Raw genomic sequence first — 13616 nt, forward strand, 5'->3', positions numbered from 1 at the left:
TGCTGGGTGGTGTGTTCCACTTAAGGCGGACCTTGTTTTCATTGTGTTCGTTTTCCTTTGCACCTTTTGAAATCGGCTTGGTGCTTCTCTGTTTTCTGCCAGTTAGTGAGTATCAGGTGAGGATTGTTGCTGGCAGCAGCGGCGTTCTGTCAGAGCAGGTGTTCTCAGCATTGGAGGATAAGAACATGAGAAAGTAGACAGGAGAGGGACAATTTTTAATTAAAATCTTAGGATGTCACCGCATGGGTGTTCCTTTCTCCTCGTATGGACGCACTGACTTGCGTATCCCTTTTGCCAACAGGACTGTGGAAACAACCAGCTTTGATTTATTGCTAAAGACGGATGACGACTGTTACATAGACGTCGAAGCTGTGTTTAATAGAATTGCCCACAAGAATCTGGATGGGCCTAATTTTTGGTGGGGAAAGTAAGTTAAACATTATTAGCCCATGGCATTCATGCACCTGATCAATTGTAGTTAATTTAGAATGAAAGACACAAGTCATTTTTCATAAGAAAAATGTGGTTAAGACAGGAAATTTCCTTCTTAGGCTCCTGGGTTACTATATTTTATTAATCTACAATTAGAGGGAAAAAAACTTTTTTAAATGAAAAACCTCAGGCTAATGTAATGAAGGAGAGAAAATGGTGTAGCCTTTATCCTCATGCCCTAGAAAAAAGTGGTTCTCAAATTAGAAGCTGCTGCACACTATGTGAGAATAAATTTGTGACACATTTCTGAAACCATTTTCTGTGTTTCTTCAGGAATACAATATGGATTAGTGAGATTTTTTTAAGTGTATATACACAATATGATCCGATACTTTCCACTCAGAAACTCCACAAATGCAACTTTGAGAGAATTTAATATACCAGTCTTTTATATAAAATACCCACTAGATAAATAATGGTTTTCCTTAGACTAAAAAAATATTTTTTCCTTCTTCTTTCCTCGCTTCTACAGTTTATTCCTTTGTAGTGATAATAAAGAAGTCAAACTTAATAGTGGTAGGATATGTGTCAGACCAACACAAAGAAGCCAACTTATTTTGCCTCTCAGTTTCAGACTGAATTGGGCAGTTGACCGAACTGGAAAGTGGCAGGAGCTGGAGTACCCCAGTCCTGCTTACCCAGCCTTTGCGTGTGGGTCAGGGTATGTGATCTCCAAGGACATCGTCCACTGGCTGGCCAGCAACTCTGGGAGGTTAAAGACCTATCAGGTAATGAAGGATTTCTGACCTAAGAGTACACCCATCAAAGCAAGTGGCATCAGCGCCACGCTCCATCCTACTCCGTCACTGAAAGCAGAGCCAGCTCACGGTGGGGGAAAGCACGTTATTCTTTCTGTATAGGAATCACCCCTCACAGGTTAGGGATCCACTCCTAGCCCTGAAATCTTGGCTTTAAATTCTGTTTCTAAATCTTTTTTGCGCCTACTTATTATGTCTTAAGCCTGTATTTACAAGTATAGTCCCTGGAGGAGTGTAAAGATTTATATCCTAAGAAGGAAGACTGTAGGCAAGTGCTTTCTTTTTTGCTGAGCCTGGTGACAGTGTCCATAAACAACTCTGCCTAGTTAGCGGGTCCACTGTCTCCTTGGTAGTGTTAGTGCTGGAAGTTTAAGGTCCATGAGAAGACAGCTGGCTGCTCGCGGTAGTGTGTGTAGCGTTATTTCATTGCGGTGTGTACACTTCACTGTTCACAGCCACTAGCTTTGACTTTGTCTATCAGTGTTAATACATGCTTAGCATTTCATATTAGAATAGTTATAACACAAAGAAGTAGAAAGATTATTTATTATGGGAATGGGGGTGGCATTGTCTTTACAGATGAAATGGCATTTAAACTTTTGCCCTTAAACTTTATGGGACATGTACAGGGTGAAGACGTAAGCATGGGCATTTGGATGGCAGCCATAGGACCTAGAAGATACCAGGTAAGCAAGTCTGAGCGGGGCTGGCCTCAGGGTTCTGAAGAGTTGGGGGAGTGAGGTTTCTCTATCAAACCTGGGGCGGAAACAATGAATTGAAGATTTTCTAGCATCATAGCTGTGGTCTTGATTGAATTCACAGTTATCCACCTAGGTTCTTGTACAATGTTTTTCTGAGTTTAAACCAAAAGGAAATGTTTAATTTTTTGATTGGCACCTGAGCTAACATCTGTTGCCAATCTTTTCTTCTTCTTCTCCCCAAAGCCCCGCAGCACATAGTTGGATATTCTAGTTGTAGGTCCTTCTAGTTGTGGCATGTGGGACGCTGCCTCAGCATGGCCTGATGAGTGGTGTCACGTCCGCGCCTGGGATCCAAACCAGCGAAATCCTGGGCCACCAAAGCAGAGCACGCAAACTTAACCACTTGGCCACGGGGCCAGCCCCAAAAGGAAATGTTTTGAATGGAAGTTCTCCTGCCATTCTTCTTCTTACAAAAAAGAATTAGGTTTTTATACGTTTGATCAGAAATTCTTTGCAGGGGCTGGCCCCGTGGCTGAGTGGTTAAGTTCGCGCGCTCCGCTGCAGGCGGCCCAATGTTTCGTTGGTTCGAATCCTGGGTGTGGACATGGCACTGCTCATCAAACTACACTGAGGCAGCGTCCCACATGCCACAACTAGAAGGACCCACAACAAAGAATATACAACTATGTACCGGGGGGCTTTGGGGAGAAAAAGGAAAAAAAATAAAATCTTAAAAAAAAAAAAGAAATTCTTTGCAGCTGTAAAGCTGTAAGAATCAGCTGACTTAAGTTTCCAGCAATGAGGTTGGTCCAAGGGCCCTTTAACCCTTCTGACTGATGCAAATGAAACACTGGGTAAATATTGTAAGGCACCTTATAAAATACAGTGATCGCTGTTCCAGAAAAAAAATGAATCTGCAGAGACCAGAAATGGAAAATAGGAGCCCTGGAAAGAAAGCAGGCACAAAGCTGGCCTTTGCCTCCAAGATTTCTGTTGAATTCTGGATTCTTGCAGCTTCCGCTTTGGCCTTAGAAGGTGTGGGGGACAGAAAGAACATGCAGTGCCTACCAGAGCAGGAACCCTGCATGGAATCACCTGGAACCCAGAGCAGTGCATCTCACTTCAGGGTGAACAGAAATAAACCCGGATCTTAGCTTTGACAGTGCTGTTCCTTTGTCCCCCCGTTTCAGTCCCTCTTGGATTTCCTTACCATTGAATGTAACTGTTTTTTGTATCTGATGACTGTGAGATCTGTGGTCTTTGCAGCTCAGATTCTGTAGTGTTGCTCCTGCAGACTCTTGCTCATGAACTTGCTTCCTGATGTGTTGAGACCTTTTTTTTATTGTGACCTCCTGTTCCGTGGAAGCTGAGGTCTGTATTCAAAATGCATTCCTACAGAGAGGATTTACGTTTTTGGGGCCATGCACCTAAGGGCATTACCATCCTTAAGTTTCTGGCTTAGGACTTTGGGGGCTCCACAGAAGGTGACTCCAGCACACACCCACCTAAGTGCGGACTGGTTCCAGAAGCTCCGGGGAGACCCCTTTCCATCCTACCCAGGGTCAGGGCTCAGACAGACAAGCCTCCTTTGGAGTTTTGTTTTCTGAATAGCGCCCCCAGGCTTTCGCCCCTCAGGGGTCCCGGCTCTCTCTGGGAATCTCTGGTCAGTCTCCTGTCCCTGGCATGGCCTTTAAAACCCAGCAGAGCCTTCAAGGCACACGCTGACTCCAGCACCCCCACTCTCCAGTTTCTTCTCCTTTGCCACCAGTTCAGCCATGCTTTAAAAAGACATTTTTGATTATATCCAACATTTTTATGTTCTCTAATTGAGTGGGGTTCTCTGGATCTATATTCTGCTGTATTGCTGGAAAGAGAAGCCAGTCCATGTAGCTGGGACCTAGGCTGGTGGTTAAGAACTCGGGCTCAGGAGGCTCACAGACCCCATTCTAGCCCTTCTACTCAACTTACCAGCATTAACTTCACTGTGACTTTGAGCAAGTTACTTCACTCTCAATTCAGTCTCTCATTTGTAAAAGGGAAATAATGTCTACTTCAGAACGTTACTGTGAGAAGTAAAGTGGATGACATTTATAAAGCTCGCAGTGCAGTCCCCAGAATATTGTAAGCATTCCGTCAGAATAGTTGCTGTTCTTCATAATGCTATATAGCCACCTTTTCTGATAACAAAGATGAAACCCTCCACTTGTGCTTTCCGAACTTTCTCTTCCTAGAGCTCCCTTTGCTGACCATTAATGCCCACGCTGCACTGTTCCTGTATCGCATGGCCGTGGGCTACTTTCTCTGCACCCAAAGCAGGTTGTCTTTGAAAGTTTCAATTTCAGTGGAATATATAAGCTGCCCGTATGCATGCTCTCCGTCTTTCTTCAAGCAGTTTCACAGCTCCCAAATCAGTTTTTGTTATGTTTTTCAACAGGACAGCCTGTGGCTGTGTGAGAAGACTTGTGAAACAGGAATGTTGTCTTCCCCGCAGTATTCTCCACAGGAACTGACAGAACTGTGGAAACTGAAGGAGTTGTGTGGTGATCCTTGTCAGTGTGAAGCAAGATGAGGATTTTAATTCGCAGTGTTTAAAGATCAGGGTAGGCGAATGATAATCTGAGTGTAAGTCTGAGGAAAGCCCGAGGTTTGGCAATAGATGATGTGGGCTTTCAGGATAGTTCTAGGCCTGGCACTTTCATCTCTAACCCATGTGGTATTTCTTAATGTTTGCACAAAATTTCTTTTTTAAAAATCAACTGATACTGTAGTATAAGAAAAATTTTATTTACATGTTGGAAGATGATTTGAAAAATATCAAATTGTTTCTAAAAGAAAAAATTATTTCTAAATCCTGATACATCATTTCTAGTGAGTAATTCATTACCTATCATTTTTGGTTAAAACTTGGCCTAGTTCAGAAATCTTGAGTAATAATTGAGAGTTTGAATTTCAATCTGGATTGCAGAATAGCTCTGTAAAACATAATTAGGATAATTAAGGGCCAAAAAGAATTCAGAAATGCTGTGTGATCATGTGATCACTTTGTGGTCACTTATACCAAAGTTCAGGGTTTCTGGAAATAATGTCAGATTTTGTGGATCGCTGAATGAAGTGGGCAACTTGAACTTGAAAAGGAACCAATATAGTTCTCAGTTCCGGACCTTGGTTTTAAAGTTCATTTATTAAGTGGACTAATACCCAAGTTTTCTTTTGCCATTTAACATAAATCCTGAAGGTCACAGTTTTTTAGTACCCCTATTTTAAAAATGCTAAATTTTTGTGAATATAAGTAAAATCAAATACCTCTCAGGGTTTTAGTGCCATAGGGAAAGATATTTCTAAATAGTTGACACTCTGAAAGAATTTTGCTTTCTTCCTATCATTGCCTAATGTTTACCTAATATAAGTGAATTTCGATCAGAGCCGATAACCTTCTGTGGAGGAATATATGCTCAGTTTAGGTATAACTTAGGGAAAAGCATGTAATTAACTTTTGTACTCTAAAATACGGCAACTGAGAAGAGAGATCATAGCACATATGTTATGCACAGTAGAGGATGTGCCTCCCTCAGCTCAAGGGATATTTCCCAAAATGACCAACCAAATCATTTTAGTTACCTTTAAACTAGTAGTATCAGTAGAAAATGCCGTTAAAACTGGTCTTATGACGGACATTAACTGTGTTCAGATTTTATTAGACTAGCTAGCTTCTATTTAATATTTAAATCTTCACGTAATGAAATGCAGTCATGAACTATAAAATAAATATGAAATAAAATCAAAATCATTAGGAGGTGTAAAGCCTTTATTATTGCTGTGATATACGAGCCTAGAAATGGTCTCTTGCCAATGAGGAATACAACCTTTTCTATACTTAGGCCAAGTTGTAAAACCTCATTTTTTGACAGTAGAATTGTTCCAATAAATCATTTATTTGCAGTGAACCCCCGTCACAATGAACAGTCTAGTCTCTGAATTTTATTAGTTGGCGTTACCATCGCACTAATAGAGAATCTCCATTTTCCACAGAATAAAACTGCAATGACTGTTGGTCATTTTCTAGTTCAATCTCTCTGCCCGGCATCTAAAATTAGAACAAAGGGTTGGGGGGTGACTAAGACAGGTCTAACAAAGCATGTTACGTATACCGCCGCCCCCCAAACACAGATGTGTGGTCTCCATCTAGAAGCAGTGTGCGACTTAGTTTAATAGCATGTCACACTGTGGGGAGCTGAGGTCCACTCCATCTTTTCTGGGCAACTTACTTTGGGACTTTCATAGGACAAGAGAAGCTGTGACACAGGAACTTTGAGAAGACGCGACAGCAATCCTTTCACCTTCTGGATTGTCATGGAATCTGTCAAAGAAAAGAAAAACCATCAACCCTCTCACATGAGTTGCCTGTAAAACTAGCTCATGTGACGAGACCACAACTGCAGTGACAGCTGTGACTGTCATTTCACAGTGTCAGTTTACCCCAGTCAGTGGCTGGGGAAGCTCACCGCGGTCTCACACCGGTTACTTGAGTCACTTGGGGAGCTGTGGGAGACGGAGCCAATGTTTGACCTAAGTGCCCTTGACAATGAGTTTTCATTCCATTCCAGTCATTTTTAGTATTTCCTCCTTAATTGGAATGAACAGAAAGCATTCTCTGTAGAGGAATATGTGTAAGTGTGATCATTAACTCGTTAACCCTTTGTGATGACCTGCTTATGCATCACTCAGAGAACGCTGGGGCGGGGCCCAGGCACCCTGAGCACGTCTGCACCCTCTCCGGCCTGCCTTTCCTCCTCTGCAAAGCGAGGGTAGACTCGACGTCCGCAAGCTCCCTTCCAGCGCTGCCGGTCTGTAATCGTTATCCTGTGTCACTGTGCCCGACAGACATGTGCAGGTGGCCGCCAGGCGTGGGAATGTAACTTAGTGAGTAAATGCTTTGGTTTGTTCAGAAAACACTATGAACTTCTTTCCAAAGATGGGTTGTGGTAAATAATGGATATTTTGATTATGAGAAATATAGTTTCTTTGAAGCTTTAGCTGGAGGTACAGCAATAGTGTGGTGTTCCTACAAATATGACATGTATTCAAACAAATATTTTTCTATCAAAAATCATTTTTGTAAAAGCTGTCTGTGTTTTTATGCAACTTGTGATAATAAATGTTATCTTTATTTTAGAATAAAAACTGGCCTTTTCTTTATGTTTTAAATATAGATACTTAATAGACATTTATAATTCTAATTAACATAATTTGCTCTTTTATGTGTGAATATGTTATAGTTAATTTTGTCCTTTCAAAAGATTTAGGTGGACTGGCTTTCATTGTTCAGAGGTGGTTAGTGATGGGTTAAGTCAGTCCTGCACATCAGCGGGAAGTGCCACGTTCCTAAGCCACGCCAGAAACAAAGTTTGGTCATAAGACAATTCTAATAAATCTGCCCACCTGCACTGTGTCCGTAGGAGAGAGTGGCCATCTGCATGTCATCTAAGCAACGTTACCGTTTTTAATATAAAGTAATGTGATTGATGATTGTCTTAACATTCAGAAAGTGTAGAGATGGTTAATTAATTACCTTTTTGCCTCCCTATGACCAATGTTAAAAGTTTAATGGGTATAGTTCCAGGGTTTTTTCTGCTTATGTAAGGGTGGATAGGTTTCACGTTATACGTTGGTCTACAGCTTACATTTCGTTATTGTATGGCGTACCTCTTTGCATGCTGGTCCCTCTAGACCTGCACTGTCCAGCACAGCAGCCACCTGTGGCTACTCAGCACCTGAAAGGAGGAACTTAACTTTTTATTTCAATTTAATGATTTTAAATTGCCCCATGTGGCTGGTGGCAGCCAGACTGGACAGCGCGGCTCTAGACCTACTGGAGCCTCTTTAATGACACATGGTACTGCGGCGTGCGGCTGTACCAGAACCGATTCAACCTTTTCCCCACCGGCAGACATTTAGATGTGTGTGTGAGAGAGGAAAACTGGCCCTGAGCTAACATCCGCGCTGATCTGCCTCTACTTTATGTGGGATGTGGCCACAGCATGGCTTGACAAGTGGTACTAGGTCCACGCCCAGCATCCAAACCACGAACCCCAGGCCACCGAAGTGGAGCACACAAACTTAACCGCTATGCCACCAGGCCAGCCCCTAGACTGTTTTTATTTTTACCATTACAAGTGCTACAAGGTAAAATGCTTGGTCACCACATATATGTATTTTTAATTTTTTTTATACTGTTTACCACCTGACTCTACAAGAAGTGTATACTGATTTTCCATGCCAGCTCCACATGTTATTGTCTTTAATTTTGGCTAATCTGATGGGCAAAACAATGATGTTGTAGTATTTTACATTTCTTTATCACTTTTCTTTTTAAAGGATATTTATGTTAGTGGTTAGATATTTACAGCATGTGGCATAAAAATTAATAGTAAGAACTGTTGTAATCTGCCGGCTTACTGCTGAATTTACAGAATATAGGACTCAGATTCTGCATAGCTCAAAGCAGTAATTATTACATATAATTTCTATAGATGATTCTAATCTCTGCTAGTTCTACCTGAAGATTAATAAAAATGAGAGCATGAACATGGTGGGTATTTCAGTGGGTAGCTGCATCTCTGAAGAGCTGGGACACACTCAGATGTACAGTATGGAAGGAGAGGATGAGGCGCACACCGTCACCAACAGCCTCGGACCCCATTCACACATACACTCGACCACAGTCCTTGACTGATGGATGTGAGTACCTTCCCAGAGGAAGCCCTAAAAAGGAAAGCTTAACATAGGTCTAATGATGACATTCTTGAGCAAGTATTCCTTAATGGTAAGATTCCCACGAATTGATTTCATGTATCTGGAAAGGAAAAGGAAAAGGCAAAGACATCCAAAGCCAATTACATTAACAAGAAGTTCTGGTGCTCTTTCACCTGTCTGTCTCTGTGAGTGCCTTTACTCAAAGTATCTGAAGTTTGAAAACAGAATAATGAAGGGGGAACCACTAATTTTAGTTCATCATTATATAGCAGTAGCAAAATTACCTATCACAGGAATAGAAATTGGATTGCAAATAAATAAAAATGGAGTAATAACTGGTAAATTGACACGACAGTTAACAATCAGAAAGGTACCTCTGAACACAGCCAAAGCCTTCCGTGAGCAATACCATGGTAAGCTTGTTTTATTTGATAACAACTAATTTAAAAATCAGTGTGAATTTACAGCACTGACAGGCAAACAAGAAAAGTCTTTTACTAGGTGATATATATTTTATTTCTTCTTCAAATCCTGACTGGTCTAAATTTAACTTGTTTATATTCTAGTATTTAACTGTGAATCAAGTTTAATCTTGAGAATTCACAGTATAGTCAAAGATACAGACTGTAATTTAATTTTTCTTTTGAGTGAAAGTTTAAGGTAAGTTGCACTGATCTAATTTGTTGACACAAAAGTATTTATTTTCCAAATAAAACTAATTCAGTTCCAGGAGCACAAATGTTTAGATGAAGTTCTGAAGTAGTTTTTACAAAGAAAACCATTTCAGTGTGTCCATTAAAAGCATCTGAGCTGCTTCGGCAGGGCCTCTGGTTGGTAAGGAGTGGAATGTATGAAGAGCCACAAATGTCCAGATGACTCACGATTCAGTTGACCAGGACGTGTTGCCTGTTCTACGAAGGGATGGCTGGACAGCTCTCAAGCCCACCGCAACAATTTCTCCAGACAGGAAAACCCCCAGAGCAAATCTGAGAACTGCACAATGGGCGGCTAGAGGCTCAGCCTGCAAGCTCTCACGCCTCTGGCCAAAGACGGAATTGTATGCAAAGGCTTCCCATTCTAATGAAACTTCTCTAGATAAGCGGATAAAGTTAGGGGGGACTTGAACTTGGGGCGAGTGGTATTCGCATGATTGACTGTATTTTAGAAGATAAAAGACTAGAGGAAACCTGTAAGCTCTAAACGTCCACACTTTCAGATATGAATGAACCACTTCACTTCCAGCCAATTCACACCCAGGCCAGGGAAGGGGAAGTCTAAGGAAGGGAAAGAGAGACTCATTCTTCTTACCTGGCAGTTGTTTCTCTAGGACTTTCTGGTCAAGTTGATCAGGATATCTTATCTTCAGTGCTTCAGGGAAAAAGGAAAAAGACTTAAGTGAGACCTGCTGTAAGAAGGATTAAATTACACGTGCAAGCTAGCGGGATTGCCAGTGATGCAGCTGTTCGCTACAACTTGGCTCGAGTCCTTATAAAGGAATAGGTCTTACTGAGGCTTAAAATTCCTTCTCTTAATACGTCATGGAATTACTAAGAAAACAACAAAAATAGCTGGACCAGCATTCTAGTGTTTCCCTTTTCCCCTTAGTACTTCTTTCCTGACAATTTAGCTAGATTTTCAAGTCTAAGAAAAGTCATAAATTTCCAAATCAAAATTTAGCTCATCAAGCAAATACTTTCCACATTTATAACACCTATATTAAATGAGTTTAAAGCATGTGAATTGCTAAAATGTTCAATATAAGAATTTAGACATGTTTGGGAAGTCATCATTTCTTTAAAAATCAAAGTACTCATTTAGGTACGTAAGGGAAACAGTCCCCATCATTAGGTCATCTCTGTCTGTGTCAGCACCTAAGGACTCCAGTACAAATAAGCTGTCTTTGAATTTGGGGTTCTTACTTAGTAGCTGGTTTTTGAGTATAAATGGTTGTTGTGTTTTGAGTTCCCCGTCTTCAGGCGCACCATATTCTGTTTAAGAAGAAATAAAAAAGAATGAATGATAAACCAAAGGCCACTGTAAGAAAAAAAAAATTGATAGGTAAGTGTCAACACAGCTTTTTCCTTTTCCAGGGTAAACCCAGCAGCAGCTGGTGGGCTAACCTGGGGTCTGCTTCCTTTTCTTCAGTTACTTGTTATTTCATTTATTTTTAGGAGGGAGGGAGGGACAGCAACCACGTCCAAGCACGGACTCCTCCATCTCCTGTGTATCACATCACCGACCCTCAGACATAAGACAGTGCCCTGCCTCAAAATAACAAGATGAGGCTGTGCTTCAAATACGTAAGACGTTCATTCCAAATTCCACCTTTCTAACAGTTTCTTTCTGGATCCTGAGAGAAACCTAGTACTATTCGGGACACGACTCACAGGACATCTTCACCGAGTTTCGGCTAGACTGTGCAATGCCAGGCAGGGCCGCGCCTGGAAAAGCAGCCTCAATACAAGGATGAAGGGAAGCAGCACTCTCCTCCTGCTCTAACTTCTGCTGGGCCAACGGGCGACAAGATTTCTGTGAATACCCCGGTATCTGTGCTTTTGTCTTCCAGTATTCTTGGCAGTGAAAGACCAAGCCATACCTGCAGCCCTGCCTTGGAACCTCCCCTTGCCCACCCGCAGAGGATTTAGAATTCACCTAAAGTGGCCAGGAAATTGGGCCAGCTAATGGAGTAATTTGAAAGCAATTCCCACAGGCAGCTTTTCTTCCTCAAAGATAATGTTCCAGCCTGAAGCATTTATGCAGTGAGCTTCCTGCATTAGGAAATATATAAAAAAAGAAAATCACATAAAAGTGAAATTTGGAATAATAATGAAGTCAAAACAAAAAGGAAAGTCCATCAGGGACAAAGAGTCCTGAGGACGAGGCTGGAGAATGTCAGGAAGCACCCTGCATACCAAGTGCCCAAACTGGTGTGTGGTGAGCCCTTGGCACAGCGTGGAGGAAAACTGCACGGACGTCAGAATTACCTGGGGAGCTTGCAAAAATACCAGTGCCTGGGTTCCACCTTAAAAGGCCCTTCATTTTTAAAATTCTCTAGGTTATAGCCAGGGTTGAGATAAACCAGAGTGCTTCCTGCCCTTCCTATAGTACCTCCCGAAATTCAAAGTCGGCTGAACATATGCAAAGATGAGAGAACTTCCATTCAAGAGCTGCTTTTCCCTCCCCGAGCTTAAGGGCCAATCTCTCCCTTCCGGGAACCTACAGAGACTTCCCAGCTTCCTCCTGCCATATGTCTCCAAAGACAACGGGTTTACTTATCTGCTCCCATCTGCTGAAGGAACCCCAGCAAAGTCGCTATTGTCCATTTAGATGAGAACAAAAGGCCCCAAGGGAGAAAAGCAATGCTATTGAGGACCTCCCCTGATACCTAAGGAAAAACTCTGTTCCAGTAGCAAGCCCACACCAGGAAGGCCACCAGCGCACGTGTACATACTTTGGCAGAGGAACTGGTATCTAGGATGGGCTGCAAGAAATTCTTCATTTGGTCTGTTTTTGTCTGGATTCTGATGTCCGCCAGCCTTTTTCCATTCATTTCCAAATGCCTTTCGGTAATCAAGCTCAGCTCCACGCCTTTCCTCTGGGAGAATCTATATTGATATGAAATAAACACAAGTCTATTAAAGCATTTTTCTAGCGAGTGTTGCGTCTTGCACCCCTGTCTTCCTCCACTCCCCACCCATAGAGAATAATCAAATTGAAAGGGACAAGATAATAATTATATTTTTACCTTTCCTTTTTAACATTGATAGAATTCAGGAGTTTATTCAAAAAGGAAAAAGAATTTCAGTTTTGTACTTTTCTTCATGAGACTCTTTGTCCACGAGCCAATTTCTGGACTCTGCCAGGAGCTGACAGTCGCCCACACGAGGCCGGCCTGCAGGGCCCACCCTGGGGGAGCTGACTCATTCCAGGCGAGCCGCGCACAGACACGCTGGCAAGGCACTGCCTTCCCAATCTTATGAGAAGAGGGGCTGAGAAGGAGAGGATAAAGGAGCTTTGTGGTTGTCATCTTTCTGCCTATATGCCCCCCAAGGAAAAGAAGAAAGTACCCAACATTCCCCACCCTCCTCAAGTGATGGTAAGCAGGTGGACACCAGGTTTTCCTGCACTAATCCAGGTGCAACACTACCTCCTGAGGAGTCGGGAAGAACCGTTATCTCTAAAACGCCCAAGGATAATATTTTACAATTTGGAGGGAAACTACATCTGATACCCTTTATCATACTCAAATATAATTTCTTTTTACATTTTTTGATAATCTGTTTTCTAGTCTAAGTGTCTTGTCAGGACACTGGCGCCCACCTGACACCTGTCCAGGGTCTTCAACTGGCCGATTCTGGCGATGATGAACTGACGGGTGGTCTGCGAGTCCTTGCTTCCTGCAGTCAGGGGGTTTCTCACGCAGGACAAAGTGTCCAGACTCTGCAACTTATCCAGCTCGTTGATAAATGACCACTGAAACCCCACAAATGAAAAGAAACATGTTTCAGGCTAATTTTTGCGATTCTTTGAACTAGCAACAGAAAGAAGAAGTCCCTAGTTCCAGTCTGAGACACGGAGTTTCATCACACACGGCAGCCACTAGGCAAGAGCACAGATTTTTACTCTATAATCGTGCCCTGTAAAATGATGGTCTGCTGAAGTGTGAATTAAACTTCTTTCTTTGTTAATATTTTTGGGGTTATATGAGGAGTTTCACTCTGAAGAAGCACTTCTCTTTCAACTTAAAATGTTTTTTAATAGACGAAACCTACAAACTCCGGCATGAGAGCAGCGATAAGCGATAGTGCAGAATGCGCTTCTGAAGCAGCTCTTACTTGTGAAATCTGATTGTCATTTACTACAAGGTACTGCAAGGAAGGAAACAGTGACGTCTTGCACCCTAGAAAAAGGA

At 42.1% G+C, this 13616-nt stretch overlaps 2 protein-coding genes across 5 annotated transcripts in view; one reads left to right on the plus strand and one right to left on the minus strand.

The window, feature by feature from the left end:
* Window positions 1-7132, plus strand: part of B3GALNT2 (beta-1,3-N-acetylgalactosaminyltransferase 2) — a 50962-nt gene extending 43830 nt beyond the window's left edge. Inside the window, exons 9-13 of one of the 2 annotated variants that reach the window (XM_070568598.1) lie at window positions 302-427; window positions 1061-1220; window positions 1880-1936; window positions 4386-4551; window positions 6233-7132. In XM_070568598.1, the coding sequence (XP_070424699.1) occupies window positions 302-427; window positions 1061-1220; window positions 1880-1936; window positions 4386-4520 (478 nt within the window). In that variant the 3' untranslated portion in view covers window positions 4521-4551; window positions 6233-7132. Of the gene's footprint in view, window positions 1-301; window positions 428-1060; window positions 1221-1879; window positions 1937-2852; window positions 3189-4385; window positions 4552-6232 lie in introns of those variants that run through there. The other variant, XM_070568593.1, reaches the window with a different exon arrangement.
* The window catches only part of TBCE (tubulin folding cofactor E), a 67753-nt gene continuing 59875 nt past the window's right edge, over window positions 5739-13616 (minus strand). For all 3 annotated transcript variants that reach the window (XM_070568574.1, XM_070568583.1, XM_070568586.1), the window contains 7 exons: window positions 13540-13604; window positions 13025-13177; window positions 12156-12309; window positions 10624-10692; window positions 10013-10072; window positions 6217-6308; window positions 5739-6035 (listed from right to left, as the gene is read on the minus strand). In XM_070568574.1, the coding sequence (XP_070424675.1) occupies window positions 5943-6035; window positions 6217-6308; window positions 10013-10072; window positions 10624-10692; window positions 12156-12309; window positions 13025-13177; window positions 13540-13604 (686 nt within the window). In that variant the 3' untranslated portion in view covers window positions 5739-5942. The remainder of the gene's footprint in view (window positions 6036-6216; window positions 6309-10012; window positions 10073-10623; window positions 10693-12155; window positions 12310-13024; window positions 13178-13539; window positions 13605-13616) is intronic.

This window comes from Equus przewalskii, chromosome 1 (assembly GCF_037783145.1).
Source record: "Equus przewalskii isolate Varuska chromosome 1, EquPr2, whole genome shotgun sequence".
Classification (NCBI taxonomy): domain Eukaryota; kingdom Metazoa; phylum Chordata; class Mammalia; order Perissodactyla; family Equidae; genus Equus; species Equus przewalskii.